Raw genomic sequence first — 17,383 nt, 5'->3', positions numbered from 1 at the left:
TGGAACACATCTTTTATAAAGGGCAGTAAACAGAAGCATGATTATCCCCTGCCCCAGAAGGAGACACTATTTTATCTCCCACGAATGTTTACAATACAAACAACCTCGAAGAGCTAGTGCAGACCAGAGTAGTCAGTGCAAAAGAGAGAAACACAGGACACTCATGGAGAACAGTCTTCCAACAGATTTGTCTTTGTTTTAGTCAACTTAAAACCTGGGCCCCAATATTATTACATGGCCAAACTAAGACTGAAGTTCATCGGCTCCTTTTATTAGAAACAGTATATCTAGACCTATCCTTAGTGGGTCTGTACAGGTGAGCTTTTGTGACTAGCTGGTCTCTGTACATTAGATGTGCAGAGTTTAGTCCTGCCTACAGACATGTTCTGAGGGGCTGGGAGGTTTGGGTTTTATATACTCCCTTTTATTATTGCTGGAAGTTTGTTACACATTTTAGCAAACTTCAAGGCAGCATTTTCTGTTTATGTGGCCATTTATGTGTTTATATAAAAAGATAAGAACAAGGTAGGATAAAATATACCCAGAAATAGGGGATTCCCTGGTGGCGCAGTGGTTGAGAGTCCGCCTGCCAATGCAGGGGACGTGGGTTTGTGCCCCGGTCCGGGAAGATCCCACATGCCACGGAGCGGCTGGGCCCGTGAGCCATGGCCACTGAGCCTGCGCATCCAGAGCCTGTGCTCCGCAACGGGAGAGGCCACAACAGTGAGAGGCCCGCATACTGTGAAAAAAAAAAAATTAACACAGCATGAACTGGAGTTCTTTAGGCTAGTCTCAGTGTTTTTTGCTTATTTTGTGCATCAGTTTTGGGAACAATCTCATTCATGTGACAATGTTAAACTTTACGCGAGCCCTGTGTTCTTGGGAAACAGCAATGGTTAAGAAATCCTCCCACTCTTCTATGTTCAGGGAAATGCCTTACTGCCAAGAAACATTCTTCCCCATATGACTTAGATAAGAGCCAGATGTCCCCTTGCTGACCTTTGGCAATGCCAGACACATACCCTCCACATTCTCATTCCTTGTCTCATAAATGATGGGTTGAACTGTTTGTACCCACTGACTAATCTGAACAAAATACCTGATTTGATCAAACTAGAGTGAAGCTGGTCTCTTTCCCCCAAGCCCTTGAACTCTGAGTTACTCTCATTCTGAGCCAGTGTACAAGCCTTCCTTAACCACCCTTCTGAGAATCAGCTGACCCAAAGGAAAGCCATTCCTGGATTAACTGTCCTTCCACTCCACTTATTTCCCCACACCAGATTCCTTCTAGCCTTGTTTACTCCCCACCCTGTATTAAAGAAAAATCCTTTTCTGCTGGACCGTTGAGATCCCGCAGATCTTCCAGTTGGGGGGTTCTCTCTACTACAAGAGGCCCTCTTCCCTTCCTGACCCCTTTGAATGACCCATTTGAATGAAGCTTCTCCTTAACTAAGCCCAGATTAGTTTTTTGTTTTTTGTTTTTTTCTTTTTTTTTGCGGTACGCGGGCCTCTCACTGTTGTGGCTTCTCCCGTTGCAGAGCACAGGCTCCGGACACGCAGGCTCAGCGGCCATGGCTCACGGGCCCAGCCGCTCCGTGGCATGTGGGATCTTCCCGGACCGGGGTGCGAACCCATGTCCCCTGCATCGGCAGGCGGACTCTCAACCACTGTGCCACCAGGGAAGCCCCCAGATTAGTTTTTATTTAACACATGTTTAGTCTCCAATACTGTTCTTTTCACCTCTCTGCAAGGAAACTGTCAACCTTGTTTACATGGAAAATTAAGTTTAGTTCACAGACATGTTCAAAACACTTGACTGTAGATGGTGATGAATGTTAACTAGGTTTATTGTGGTGCTCATTTCACAATACATACGACTATTCAATCATTATATTGTACACCTGAAACCAAGATAATGTTTTTTGGTTTTTGTTTTTAATGGTGGGAGTATGGTTTATTAAGCTGTGCCTTTAGTACAGGCACTGGGTCTTGCCCATGGTCCTCTTAATGTACAAAGCCTGGACATTCTGCCAGTTCTTCTTGAGCAATGACACCAGGAAGTTGACAGCTAAGTGGATGTTGAACACAAGCTCATCGTGTGTCATCTTCAGGTGGCCAACAGCCACTGCCAGACACAGCACCTTCTTCACATGGAACTTGATTGTGGACTTCACCTCATCAACTTTGGCCACCATGTTCTCATTGTGGATCAGCAAGGAAGGGAACTTGCCAGCCTTATTCAGGCCTGGGTCCAGGATTCATGGGATCTGCTTGATCAGCGACTCTTAAGACAAAAAGGCATCATCCTTCTTGGCCAGCTTCTTGACCAGTTGCTATTCTTGTTGAGTTTCTTCAGTGCCTCAATGTCCATATACGGAATACTCACAGCCTTTGTCACATCACTATGTTGCTGGTCCCCCAGAACACATACGGAGAACTTGGGGTGGGAGTGGATTTAAGCCGGACAGTGCCTGAGAGGCATTTGTCCTTCTGAGGGTCATAGTTCTTCAGGCAGATCTGAAGCTACACTGTCTCCAAAAACTTCCAGCGCTCGAGCTGATTCCCCTGCAGCACTTCCCGCACCACCTCGTAGAGGGAGTCGCTGAGACTTTGCTGCTCACGGTGCCTCGGGCTGTGATAACGGGGAAAGAGCAATATAATGCTATTTGTCAATTATATCTCAATGAAAAACAAAACAGAAACACACTTGACTATACTTCACAAAAATGGTTGGAATACATATAAAATGTCAAGTTCACTTCCTAAGGAAGCCATATACTAAAGATAAAACATGATGTGGCAAATACCCAAATATCAATTGACTGCCAGATCCACTATCAGCAAGCTCCTTCCAGGGAATTTGAAACCTCGACATCAAAGAAAGTGGCTCTGACATGATCTTTATTTGGGTGTCTTCACTGAGGGCTTTAGCATCCCTGGTTTTTTTTTTTTTTTTTTTTTTTTTTTTTTTTTTTTTTGCAGTACGCGGGCCTCTCACTGTTGTGGTCTCTCCCATTGCGGAGCACAGGCTCCGGACGCGCAGGCTCAGCGGCCGTGGCTCACGGGCCCAGCCGCTCCGCGGCATGTGGGATCTTCCCGGACCGGGGCACGAACCCGTGTCCCCTGCATCGGCAGGCGGACTCTCAACCACTGCGCCACCAGGGAAGCCCAAGTTGTCAGTTTTATTTTGCATTGCTCTTTTATTCAAAATCTTGGTTTTAGCAACATGCTTACAGGGTTTATACATTGGAGACTGAATATGACAATGACTTTCTGGGTTAATGCAGGAGATATTTTGCACCTATCACTTTTCTTTCTAGCACTGTGAATCTGAAAACGCTTCTGGGGCTCCCAGTAATTTACGATTGTCTCTTTTCTTAGAAAGAACCTTACATATTTTCTCTGTAGACCTTGGACAAGTCCTTGAATTTGCCTCATTTGCCCATCATTCGTGTCTTACCAGTCGTATGCCAGGTAGGCGCTGGGCTAGTTGCTGACAGCACAGTAATAGGCAAGATACATGGATTCCCACTTCAAAACCTACTGATGTTTAATACTAACAATTCCAATATTTGCAATAATATTAACAGCTAACATCATTTGGGCCCTTACTATGTCTCAGGCTCAGTTATTGTTTTACGTGGACATTTTCATTTAATCCTTATAACAACCTACTGATGTGAATGCTATAATTATCTTCATTTTACAGTTATGGAAACTGGGGATTATCTGTCTGATAGGAAAGATAATTGAGCAAATTATTATTAAAACGTCTTTAATAAGTGACATGATAGGGATAACTGATGGTATGAGGGCACAAAGGAGAGAAAAGCAACTTGGTTTAGGGAATCAGAAAAGGCCTCTGTGGTAGGACCATTTCTAAAGATGAACTCCCATGATTTCCCACCCTAATCCCCGGGGATTCTGAATATAATGTGATATCACATTCATAAGCATATTAACTTGGGTGATCAAGGAATTTTGCAGAAGTAATTAATGCCACTACTCAGTTGATGCTGAGTTAATCAAAAGGAAGATCACCTGGGTGGGCATAATCTAATCATGTGAGCCCTTTGAAAGCAGTTTTCTCCAGCTGGTAGCAGAAGGAAAAGTCACAGAGATACTTGTGATTTGATGTGCTGTCACTGGCTTTGAACATGGAGGGAGGCATGTGATAAAGACCTGGGAGCTCTGAGTGACCCCGGATGACAGCCAGCAAAGAGATGGGGACCTCAGTATACTACAACCACAAGGAAATGAATTTGGCCAACCATCTGAATGAGCTTGGAAGTGGATTCTTCCCAGCCTGGCTGCTTTCTTGAATTCAGCCTTCTGAGAGTCTAAGCGGAGGATCCAGTTAAGCCTGGCTGGCTTGTGATCTATAGAAATGTGTGCAAATAAATGGATGCTGTTTTAAGCCACTAAGTTTGTGGCAAAATATTATGTAGCAATAGAAAACTCATAAAAGTTGCACCAAATTAGTGAATTCAAAGTTGATATGCCAAAGATAAACAGGAGCTGGCTTGTGAAGGAGGTTAGGTAGAACATAATGTTTCAAGCTAAGAGGACTAATAAGCTAAATCTTAGATCATGGAGAGTTTCAGGAATTTAAAAAAGGCTTATGTGTCTGGACCATGGAGTGTGTGTGTGGTTGGGAGGAGGAGGGAATGTGATGGGGGAAACAGAGATACTAGATAAAGCTGGAGGAGGCTGGAGAAGAGTGCAAACGCCAGGTCAGAAGGATGTTGTAGATCTTCTAGAAGAGTTTGACTTTATTGTAAGGGCAACAGTAAGCCATGAAGTGTTTTATTTGCGATGTGCAAATCAGATTTGCTTTTCAGAATGATTCTCTGCGGTGTGGAGAATGGAATAAAAAAGAGCAAGGCCAGAGGCTGGAAAACCAGTGGAGATATGGATTTGGAATTCATCAGTACTGTGTTAGGGTAGGCTAACAAATAGACCCTCCTGCCCTCCACGCCCACCTCCAATTTCAGTGGTTTAATGTAGTAGAAGTTTAGCTTGGAGTAATGTGCACTTCTCTTCCATATGGTCATTCAGGGATCCAGGTACTTTCCATCTTGTGTTTCTAGCATCTCTAAGACAGTGGTTCCTAGCTAGGAGTGATTTTCTCCCCCTGGAGACATTTAACAATGTCTGGAGACAATTTTGATTGTCACAATTAGGAGAGATGTTACTGGCATCTAGTACATAGAAGCCAAGGATCTGTTAAACATCCTACAACACACAGGACAGCCCCTCACAATGAAGGCCCAGTAGAGAGCCAAGGTTGAGAATTCTTGCCCTAGGGCCTCATTGTCATCTCATGCAGCAGGAAGAAAAGGACATAACATGAAGGAAAGTAAGTACAGGGCTGGTTTTTATTGGTAAAATCTGGACATGGCAAATATCACTTCTATTCCTCTAATGGAGAGAACTTAATCATACAGCTACAAACAGTAGGAAATGCTGAGAAATTTAATCTAGGTTAGAAGTTAGCAAACTACAGGCATGCATGCTCTAATCCATCCCAATGCCTATTTTTGTAAATAAAGATTTATTGGAACAGTCATGGCCATTTGCTTACATATTGTCAATGGCTACTTTCATGCTACAATGGCAGAGTAGTTGCAACAGAGATCATATGGCCTGTGTAGCCTAGAATATTTACTATCTGGCCCTTTACAGAGAAAGTTTGCCAACCCTTGACATAGGTAAACACCCAGGACAAATGTCCAATGGACTTTCATCAGATGGCTACTGGTCTTTGCCACAAGAAAAGACATGATAGTTGAAATTATACAAGAAGATATTGCCCAGGGAGAATGGATGTGGTAGGAAGATAAATGATACTAATATTTATACATACATTTAGCTTTTATTGACTACAACATCATGATTGAACTTGGAAGGAAGACTAAACACAAACTTAAATATCATCTTAGTGCTCTTTCTCCAAATAGCTCTTGACATGAAAGAAATAATTAGGGAAATACAATGTTAAAGAAAAATAGCTTTGAAAACTTACATTAGACTTTAACTGGGAATAACTCACTCACATGTCCATATTCCATGTTTATTTATTTTTATATTTTTCTGCCTTGTATGGGGGGTTATTTCAAATTTTCTTAAGTGTCTTGGTCCTTTTCAATCCTCTGCGATGCACATGGGAAGTAGCTGAGATACAGTTTTTAAAAGTAGTATGTATGGGACTTCCCTGGTGGTGCAGTGGTTGAGAGTCCGCTTGCCGATGCAGGGGACACGGGTTCGTGCCCCGGTCCGGGAAGATCCCACATGTCACGGAGCGGCTGGGCCCGTGAGCCATGGCCGCTGAGCCTGCGCGTCCGGAGCCTGTGCTCCGCAACGGGAGAGGCCGCAACAGTGAGAGGCCCGCGTACCACAAAAAAAAAAAAAAAAAAAAATCCTCTCTCTTTGAAATCCCTAAAAAGGTTTTTGTTCTCCTGACTGGACTCCAAGTGGTACAACTGAATATCCCATCTGGTCTTTGATTGACATGTGTCATGTTCCTCCTGTGTGTACGTGGGTCCAACCTGCATTGCTTGCCCGCTACCTGGGTTGCTTCTGGCTGTGCCTGAAATATCCATTTTTTTGCTGCATCTCTATGGGTTGCAGGAATAGCTGCTTCTTTGTTTTCAGCTCCCACACACATCATCCTGGTCTCTCCAGGCCATGTTGAGAGAATCTCCTTGGGAGAAACCCTGTGAGGTTGTCTGAGAACCATCTGCCTAGACACACCCCACATAGACAGCACCTCTGCTTCTGCATGATGCTGGGTGGTCTTCCTCCCTGGACCTTCCTCTGGGGTAAAGACATGGTTCCCTCTATCACTAAACACACCCCCTGGATGTGGCCCCTTCTCAGAGAGATGCAACGATAGCTACCCTTTCTTCAATTCTTCTTTAATCCTCTCCTTCTTTCACCAAACTGGGAACTGTTTTATGGGCTCCAATGTGTCTGGGTCTGTCTCCGTGTGTGTGTGGGGTGGGGGGGAGGAAGGAAGAAGGTTCGGACTGATATACTTTTAAACCTCAAGTCCTCCTTAAGGCCTAGGATTTTGAAACTGAAAACTTGTATAAAAGTTCAATTCCTTTGTTGCCTGCATTCCCTTGGGTCACGTTCATTCTCTGAGGCAGTATGGACAAAATGTTAGGTGCCGTCGAAAATGGAGCGGAGGTATAGGAATAACCAGAAATACAAATGGCATTGGTTAGTTTTCAAAATCGCATCCTGCCCCAAATATTTTTAATTCACCCAGAACTGTAAAGTCTCCTCTTCCTGGTTCCCACCTTTCCCTTCCCTTCCACCTTTACAAACCCTCCTTTGATTTCTCCCTCTCCCTCTCCTCCCCTCAGTTCCCAGGACCTGGGTCTGGTTTGTGTTGGGATAACTTGTGCACATTTACATCAGGGCACTTACCATATTATAATGGCTGGGATCTTCATAGGAGACTGCGAGAAACTCATAAGAAAAATGCTTTATTCCTCACTTTATCTTCAGTCTCTAAGACAGAGCCTGACATATAGGAAGGATTCAATAAACTGAGGAGAAACTGATATCTAGATTAAAAATATGGTTTGTCCCAACTCTAAGTATTAATGACAATAGCTAACACTCACATAGCACTAACCATGCCCCTATTCTGCTCTTAGCAATTTATATATATTAACTCTGATTCTGACAGTAGTTCTGTGAGTAGGTATCTATTATTATCCTTATTTTACAGATGGGGAAATGGAGACCCAGAGAGGTTCAGCTATTTGCCCAAGGCCACACAGAAGCAAACGAAAGATCCATGATTTGAACCCAGGTTATTTGGCTTTAGAGTCTATGCTCTTAGTCTCTATGTCAGGTCATCTCTCATATATTGACTTGGCCTTTGTAGGGAGATGGCATATTCATTGTGTAAAGGATGCTGATACATTTTAAAAATTGCACTGGTCAAAAATGCCTCCAAAGAAGCCCAAAAGGAAGAAAATATAGGGTAATGAAATTATATTGTTTTACTCATTTTAACAAGGATAATTCATTGACATATTTACTTTAAAAGTGCCAAGTGACAAACGGTCAAATTCTTATCACTGTCACACTAGGCTCAGGATGCTCATAGGTGCTAGAGGGTCATGTTGTGTCTTAGACAGTGAAGAAAACACACCCTCAAAGAAGGGAAAGGAAAAAGGAACTGCAAAGCCAGAAAGAATTGCCCATTTTTAAAGCATCTGAAAAGAAGGGTGCAGGAGAATAGACTAGGCATCTTCCCAGTAATCTGATCTTTCCAGAGAAGATATAGAATAATTCAGAGTTTTCCGTTATTTTTCGAGAACCACCAAACTTAAGTCAAATGGTAACTCTAGTGAAATAGCCATAGAAGTGACACTTAAATTGGTTATTGAAACAGCATTAAAATGAACATTTCTTTTTATAGGAGTTTGACTCAATTTTTCATAAGTTTAAGTATATTAATTTTGAGTAAGTATGAGAGGTTTGGACAAATTGTCTTGGCCAGTGATAGTTAATCTGGAAAGCTTTTTCATTGCTTTATTATTATTATTATTATTATTTATTTTATTTTATTTTATTTTTTTGTGGTACGCGGGCCTCTCACTGTTGCGGCCTCTCCCGTTGCGGAGCACAGGCTCTGGACGCGCAGGCTCAGCGGCCATGGCTCACGGGCCCAGCCGCTCCGTGGCATGTGGGACCTTCCTGGACCGGGGCACGAACCTGTGTCCCCTGCATCGGCAGGCAGACTCTCAACCACTGCGCCACCAGGGAAGCCCCTCATTGCTTTATTATTGACTGCAACACTGAAAATCAGATTTTGGTGACCTACCTTCCTTAACTATAAACTATGATACTGATAACAATTATAACTTTACTTTTGTTGAAATTATGATACTTACCTACTTGTTTTTATTGTTCTATATTAAATGCATCTAGGTGCAACTAATGTGATAGAGTGGAAATATTTCCCTATTCATTAAAATGTGTTATCCATAAATTACCATGGAAGAAGCCAACCAGATTGAAGCAATGGGTATCAAAGAAAAAAAAATCAAAAGTAAAAAGTCCTTTGGCCCACTTTGGACAAAGAACACACACACATTCATTTACTCATTTATTTAAAAAGTGTTGAGTACCTTATATACAAGGTAAAAGTAGGTATGTTAACAATGTCTATTAAATATGATAATAAATAATTATTCTAAACATGACCAGTCCATTAATTCATTTATGTCCTAATGGCTGGTTAAGTTAAATGATGGGTGCTGTCCATTTAAGGCTCTGAAGACACCCAAAATCCTGGTAAATAATATGCACTGTAGTTATAGTTATACTTCTGTTTCCAAGGCTAATAAATAATAACACCCCATTGAGGTGTTAAGAACCCCAACTAGTCACAACTATGGGTTGAGAAGTAAGCTGGTACTATAAGCCAGATCTAATTTTTTATCTGATTATGGGTAAACATTTGACATGGTATATAACTACATTAAGTACTTCACATATATGCATATGAAAATGCCATATTAAATACATATGTATTGTTAATAATAAAAGGAATAAAAGTCAATGTGGAAATTTCATTAAGGAAATATTAGTAGCCCACATTATATGCATATAGCTTTCTACTACTTATTAAACTGAAATATTCATCATTTTTGTTTCACATGTATATTTTACAGTATGAGAATTTTCATGTAAATGGAAACTATTTTGTGATGAAATTTGGAACTGCAGCAGAATCTCAGCTTTATTCTATTTCAAAAAATTTAAAGCCATGAATAACGGTAAAATTTAAAAAATGGAACTAGATAAACTCATGAAGTCACAATTCATTACTTTTACATTTTCTTTATTTTAAATTCTTCTACTGTGTAACTGTAAAACCCCTTTATTATAGAATTCCTTACTAGTGTGTTTTGTTAATTGAATTTAGTCTAGAAAATTTAGATATTCATTGATTATGTTCCTCTTTTCTGTATAAGATTGAAGATAAAAGTTGAATGATTTTAAGTATTGTTAGATAAAAACATTTTTTGTGATCTCTTGATGAAAACTCTTAAGCAGTTTTCTCTCAATTAAAAATAATAATAATATTCCTCATGGGGTTATAATGTGGCAGAGACATTCTGAAAGTAATTGATATATGTTAATGAGAGGAGAATATTTTCATGCTAAAAAATGTCTGGAGTCCACATATTTTTTAAATGATTTTTATCATAGACGATGACCTACATCTTTATTTGCTTAGAACTTCGAAAACTGTTAACAGTAGAAAGGTTAGTACTATGTGGTACCAATCAGGTTTCTTGACACATTCAGGTTTTTTGTTTGTTTGTTTGTTTGTTTTTCACATTCAGATTTTAATGGTCTGAACTTTCATTCAATTAGCCCTTGGCCTTTGCAGCCAGGAACCTCTTGTTGTCAGTATTTTAACTACAGGACAATAAAGCTTAAGAACAAGCTATGAAAAAAGGAAGCATCTTAAAAGCAAAAGCCTTCTCTGATCATTCTGTTTTTGTTTTCTTTATTGAACACAGACCTGAATGCTTCTGTGCCTCTAAAGGTTTAGAACACAGCTATCGGGCAGGTAGCAGAATCACAAAAGTAGAAAAAGAATAACGGCTGTCATTTTAACCATACAATCATTGGCTGCTAACACTTTGAGGGGCCTCCACTAGTTCCCTGGGCTCCTCTTCTGTCTCTGAGGGGCAGGGCTTCCTGGAAAGATCGCTGTTCCTATTCCCTTGCTTTTCCAGGCAAGACAATACCACAGCTTTCTGTCAGGACCCCAAGGGGCAAAGCTACCCTTTCCTATATCCAGCCTGTCCTGACCCACTATTTGCAGTCTGTTTCCTTGAACTGTTAGGTTGGGGAAGTGAGGAGAATGGATAGGCGAGGCCATCTCTTTTCTCTTCAATATTCTGCTGAGTCTCTTCTTTAAAAAAATGGACGTAGGGTGGGGTGGGAATAGTCACACAAAGAGGGGACAGATTTTTCTGGAATTTTTAAATACCACCAAGGCACTGGTAGTTAAGTGGGTTAGCGGTGACCGAAATTTTTAACTTGCTGTCAATTCACAGGACAAAGATTCATGACTGCCCTTTTCAGTTCCCAAAGCATTTATTGATGGATTGATTGCCAGATTGGTCTATTTAATGGAAGGAGGCACTGTTTTGTTATAGGGAATTAAGTCAAGAAAGCCTGGCGCTGTCTGCGCTGGTGGTGGAGTCACTGGTCTCTGGTGGAGTCCAGTTTGGTCATGCTTCCTGATCCCTAACTACAGAGTTGGATAAGAAAGTGCATCAGTTAGATGTGAAAAAGCATGTGCTGCCTCTCCAAAGTCCAGAAGTGCTTAAAAACTGTGATGTATATAATTCGGAACAATAAATTACGTGCACAAAAGAAGTTTATCATAACATAAAATGAAAAAGTGACAATTTCATCACACAGTTACACTGCTCTTTTCCTTTTTTTTTTGTCTTTTTTTTTTGGTTTTGTCCTTTTTTGTTTCATTTTTCATTTCCATTTTTGTTTTTTATGGAGGGTTGGGGGAGGGCAGAGATTTGGTCCACTGAAGATTAATCACCCTCAATGATATATATATTAGAAAAAATATCAGCAGCAAGACTCTCTGGAAATAGATTCTGTTTGATGTAGCTAGTCTGTCTTTTCTGTTTTGCCCTCTTTCACAGCAGCCTCTGAAGTTTTCCGCAGGGGGGCTTTCTCCGAGGTGCCATGTCCTTGGCCAGAATCCGCCGCTCCGCCATTTTTGTGAGTAGTGTGTTTTTCCAAGTAGTTTAGCATTTCACTGAGGACTGTTTGGAAAGTGCTTAGGGCTGCGCATATTGCTGGGGTCCCAAAGCCATGAGTGATCAAACTGGAAATGAGAAGCGGTAGGAAAAAGAGATGAGCAATTTGCAGTATGATATGGGGCAACAAATCCCCCCCATTTAATCCAGAACACTCCATTAAACAGGCATTTATTGTGATCCTAAACGGCACCAAGCATTGTGGAAGGTAGACGCAAGTCAGTGTATTGCTCTGAACAATAAGAAATTCAGGGACTATCTGGAAGAAAACATCACTGACAGACTTGATAGGCACTGATTATTAGCAGGTCTGAGTGTTTAACACACGACTTGACTCTGAGTCTCTATCTCATTCAGAAAGCCAGAAAATACAACTTTCTATGGTGTGGGAATCATCTCGTTTTTAAGAATGGCACATATGCTTATATAAGCATATATCACACAAGAAGAGATCAAAATTGGCTGAGTGTGCCTGATGTTTAGCTGCTCCTCTAACTTCATTCTTCTCTTCTTCAAGGTTATGGAGTCTTATCTGGGCACAAGGCCATCCCGCTGGAGACAACATTCCCAAGCTTCCCTTGCCGCTAAGTTTAGACACGGAACTAATCCTTCCACTATAGACCACAGAGAAAGTGATGTTTGCAATTCCCATCTGCTTAAAAGGAAAGGGTGTGCCTTCTATTTCCTCTCAAAATAGCTATGGAGCTGTGCAGCTGAGGACAAAACAAGATGGCATGAACCTACTCACCTTCAGTCTCCTAAATGAGAGAAAAATAAAATTCTATCTAATGGAAGCCACTCTTTTGGGGGGTTTCAGCAGCTAACTAATTCATTAATAATCATAACTAGTGAGCCAGCATAGGGAGGGTTGTAGCAACTTCAGCATCGGTAGCCCTTCCAACCACAACAAATATCATCTCTAGCTGAACAAATATATAAGTGTAGATTCACTCTTTCTGTGAACAAAACCCACCCAGATGGTTCATCTGCGTCCACTGTTTCTGAAGTGACACTGCCAGGTTCTCCCCATAACTCATATCTTGTAAAATATAGAAAAACATGACTGACATATACCATGCATATATCTATCTATAAATAACATGGCATATATATTGTATATTCAATATATGAAGCCATTAATTGCTTACAAGTCCTAGGTTGTTACAGTTAGTGTGATATTAGCAGTTTTTTAAATTAATTAATTAATTAATTTTAATTTATTTATTTTGGCTGCGTTGAGTCTTTGTTGCTGTATGTGGGCTTTCTCTAGCTGTGGCGAGTGGGGGCTACTCTTTGTTGCGGTGCATGGGCTTCTCATTGTGGTGGCTTCTCTTGTTGTGGATCACGGGCTCTAGGCAAGCAGGCTTCAGTAGTTGTGGCACTTGGGTTCTAGGGGGAGTGGGCTCAGTAGTTGTGGCTCACAGTTGCTCTGCGGCATGTGGGATCTTCCCAGACCGGGGATCAAACCTGTGTCCCCTGCATTGGCAGGCGGATTCTTGACCACTGCGCCACCAGGGAAGTCCCATTAGCAGTTTTAAAATCAGATAGTACCATCCTTCACAATCTGTTAACTAGCTAGTTATCCTTCTTAGGGTATGTAATCTTTAGGGGCAAAAATCACAAGATCTTAAAATATTTCAGATGAGGGATTTAGGATCTCAGGCAGCCTTTTTTTTTTTTTTTTTTTGCGGCACGCGGGCCTCTCACTGTTGTGGCCTCTCCCGTTGCGGAGCACAGGCTCCGGACGCGCAGACTCAGCGGCCATGGCTCACGGGCCCAGCCGCTCCGTGGCATGTGGGATCTTCCCGGACCAGGGCACGAACCCATGTCCCCTGCATCGGCAGGCGGACTCTCAACCACTGCGCCACCAGGGAAGCCCATCAGGCAGCCTATTGATATGCCTCAGTGGCGATAATAATAATATTAGCACATGGAGTTGTTGCTCTGTTAATACACACATAAGACTCAAGATGATGCCAGACTTTCAGGAAGTGCTCCAATAAATGGTAGCTATTGTTGGCTGTGGGATGTTCATGGTGAGAGTAAATTTTTCTCCATGTCCTTTATATTTTATAGGTTGCCACCATCTTTTTTTTTTTTTTTTTTTTCGGTATCCAGGCCTCTCACTGTTGTGGCCTCTCCCGTTGCAGAGCACAGGCTCCGGGTGCACAGGCTCAGTGGCCATGGCTCACGGGCCCAGCCACTCCGCGGCATGTGGGATCTTCCCAGACCGGGGCACGAACCCGTGTCCCCTGCATCGGCAGGCGGACTCTCAACCACTGTGCCACCAGGGAAGCCCGCCACCATCTTTCATCCAGTCATTTTACAAAGCCTGTCCTATGCCTAAGTCATAATTAACATATGTTAAAAAGAAAAAAAGATTTCAGTCTCCAATTATTTAGAAAACAAGACTGGTCAATGTTTTGCCAACTATGTATACCAAAGTTTGTAATGTAAGGCATCATCATAGTTCAAGCATATGCAGATGTTGCATTGCTGAGCAGGAAAACAGCTCTATTTCTACAATGATATAAGTAGAGGGGAATCCAAATGTTTTAGGACTTAATCAGGGAGGAAGGACATAAATGGAATTAACTGAAGTGATAGAAGAACTAATCATGGCGACACCCCCAAAAAAGAACCAAATAAAGCCATTTATTAGTGTCTAGATGCTTGGCCCTGGGCACAAACTGCTTCTTTTCTCTTGTTTTATTCCTGTTCAGGGCTCCTTGTACCATTAGATAATTTGTTTTTCCTCTCTATTACCATGTCCTCTTAGTTGTGACTCCCCTTTTCATCTAGGCTGAATATACAGAATTTAGTTCCACTTGGGTAAATATTAAGGTTAATAGTCAATATTTGAGTCCTGACCATATGCCAGGCCCTGTTCTAAATGCTTTATTCTGTACCCCCTCACATAATCCTGTCAACAACTGTAAGAAGTAAGTATTATTATTTCCATTTTACAGGTGAAGAAACTGATATCCAGAAATGTTAAATAATCTGCCTGAGAAATTCCGTATTGCCTCTGTGCTTATTTATGTTCCTCTCAGGCTGTGGGTGCATTTTACATCTTCACTGTGAGAAATCACATTCTGTTGGCAGTTTTAGCTCAGCTTCTCTAACTTAACTTTGTTCTATGGGCAGGCTCGTAGACCTGGAAGATCATTCTTACTCACTTTCCTGTCTAAGACCAAGGTTCTAAAAGGCCAGATACAAAGTAGATGGGTCTGTATAAATGTTTTACTTTTCCATGTTGAGAAGAGTGGTTGCCATGATGAAAACTTCTCAGGCTGGCATCCCTTCTTGACTGATGGCCTTCCTTACCTCTATCAATAGATTATTTCTTTTTATTGCTGGTAGGTATTCCATTGAATGGGATTATTGCAATTTGTTCATGTAATGGGTTATTACTAATTTAAGGGCTAATATTTAAGAAATAGAAGTGATCGCTGAAGTGCTGCATGGCTTCAGTAATAATTGAGTTAACAAGGGCTAAAGGTTTCTCAGTTTCCAGTGGAGTGCTGCAAGACTTTCCCATTAATCCCACTCTGCTCCACATCTTAATTGACAATGTGACTGACAGTGTCATGGATTTGTAACTTAATGGCTATTATTAAAACAGAGAGAAAAATTCCTGCACTGGTTAGCAGAACCAAAGTGTTGAAATACCTTCATGTGGTAAAAAGCTTAGTTGGTGGGCTAAATCAATGATGTGAAATTTAGGAAAGATTAAGGAAAACATATCTGTTTGCAGTATGTTGAAAGAGGGAGAGAGTTGACTCAAGCAATTCTTAGGGAAAAGGCACACCAAGTCAGTAAGTCTAAACCATGAAGGGAGGATCAAAATGTGAGCTTCGGATCATAGCTAGTCAGGCTTAGAACTCCATTTACCTTGAACTATTCTCTCTCTGTCTAAGCAGATTCCAGCTCATTGATTTAATTTTCCTATTACTAATTTCACCCTGAGGAGCAGGAAGGTTCTGACAGACACCTGCTGAGAAAATCCAGACTGTTGAAGTTTACGCACCTGATGTTCTAGAAAATGTAACTTATATTTAAGTCATCTTCTTAATTTTATCCATGGTTTTAAAAACTCCTATTTTGCTAGACTTCCTAATTAACATTCTTTAGAGCATCTTTCTTCCACATAAACCATCTCTTCAAATTGGCTGTTTGCTGGATCCAGAGGTGAAGCTCTACTTTTGACTTTCCCCCTAAGTGTTAAAGTGTGTTCACATCTCAGCAACTGGAGAGATACCACAGGGTAGAACCACCCTTTCTAGGGAGACGGTGTTTGTTTGAGTGTGCGTGCACATGTACATGTTGTTGACTTACACTGTTTTTATTAACCTGAATACATCCTATAGATATAGATTTTAACTTTTTTTTTTTTGTTGTTGTTTTTTTGCGTTACGCGGGCCTCTCACTGTTGGGGCCTCTCCCGCTGCGGAGCACAGGCTCCGGACGAGCAGGCCCGGCGGCCACGGCCCACGGGCCCAGCCGCTCCGCGGCACGTGGGATCTTCCCAGACCAGGGCACAAACCCGTGTCCCCTGCATCAGCAGGCGGACTCTCAACCACTGCGCCACCAGGGAAGCCCAGATTTTAACTTTTTAAAGGAAAATATATTGCAACAGCTCAAAATGTATTCTCTATCAGTGGGATTAAAAATGAAGAAATTGAGACAGAAATGAAAGAGAAAATAGAGGATGGTAGAAAAGAGATTGCTATTTGAAAAAGAATAAATTATAATCCTTTCTCCTTTTTCCCCATGTAATTTTGCTAATAAGGTGTTATTAACAACCCATCTTTAACTCCAACAGTATTTATACTTACAAACTATTTGACGTTAATGATGAGGAGTTATCAGGAGACTTCCATATAATAGAAATTTCACAAACTCCCTATGATCTCTGGCTAAATGAATTTCTTTTGCTTGTGGACAAGGCCTTACGTATTTATCTTTAGACTCTCCAAAGCTTCAGTGCTTACTTGGAATATAGGTTAATATAGGATTCTGAATGAACATATACCAGAGGAACAAGAGCTGCTTAACTTTCCTTAATCTAAGTAAATATGGTTTACATTTCACCAGCTTTCTTGTCCGCTAGAGACATGGTGCAAAGCTGTTTCCATATTGCTCTAATTGTCCTTCAGAAATGTTTTATCATCACTTCAATTGATTTGTCTAAACGAATTCAAATTAAACCACTCAGGCAATTTTCTAAAACATAGCCTAAAGCAAATTCCTATGGAATCTTCCCTTGAATTCTTCCTATCTTGGCAAGAGTTGGGCCTGGCACATGAAAAGATGCACAACATTGCTAATTATTAGAGCAATTCAAATCAAAACAACAATGAGACATCACCCCACACCTGTCAGAATGGCTATCATCAAAAAGTCTGCAAATAACAAAGGCTGGTGATGATGTGGAGAAAAGGAAACCCTTATACACTATTGATGGGAATGTAAATTGGGGGAAAACCATATGGAGGGTTCTCAAAAAACTAAAAAGAGAGCTATCGATACGATCCAACAATTCCACTCCTGGG

At 41.2% G+C, this 17,383-nt stretch overlaps 1 protein-coding gene and 1 pseudogene across 3 annotated transcripts in view; both read right to left on the bottom strand.

The window, feature by feature from the left end:
• Nucleotides 1-1,970: 1,970 nt before the first annotated feature.
• Nucleotides 1,971-2,371, bottom strand: LOC308623967 (large ribosomal subunit protein uL1-like; annotated as a pseudogene). Its single transcript has one exon. The product of its transcript is annotated as a large ribosomal subunit protein uL1-like (transcript).
• Nucleotides 2,372-11,564: 9,193 nt separating this feature from the next.
• TFAP2D (transcription factor AP-2 delta) overlaps nucleotides 11,565-17,383 on the bottom strand; it is a gene marked incomplete at its 5' end in the record, with an annotated part of 54,952 nt that continues 49,133 nt past the window's right edge. For both annotated transcript variants that reach the window (XM_081246443.1, XM_081246442.1), the window contains one exon: nucleotides 11,565-11,896. In XM_081246443.1, the coding sequence (XP_081102569.1) occupies nucleotides 11,677-11,896 (220 nt within the window). In that variant the 3' untranslated portion in view covers nucleotides 11,565-11,676. The remainder of the gene's footprint in view (nucleotides 11,897-17,383) is intronic.

This window comes from Mesoplodon bidens, assembly GCF_964165515.1.
Source record: "Mesoplodon bidens genome assembly, chromosome: 10".
Classification (NCBI taxonomy): domain Eukaryota; kingdom Metazoa; phylum Chordata; class Mammalia; order Artiodactyla; family Ziphiidae; genus Mesoplodon; species Mesoplodon bidens.
Note: the sequence above shows the minus strand (reverse complement) of the source record. Positions and strands in the feature narration are given on the sequence as shown.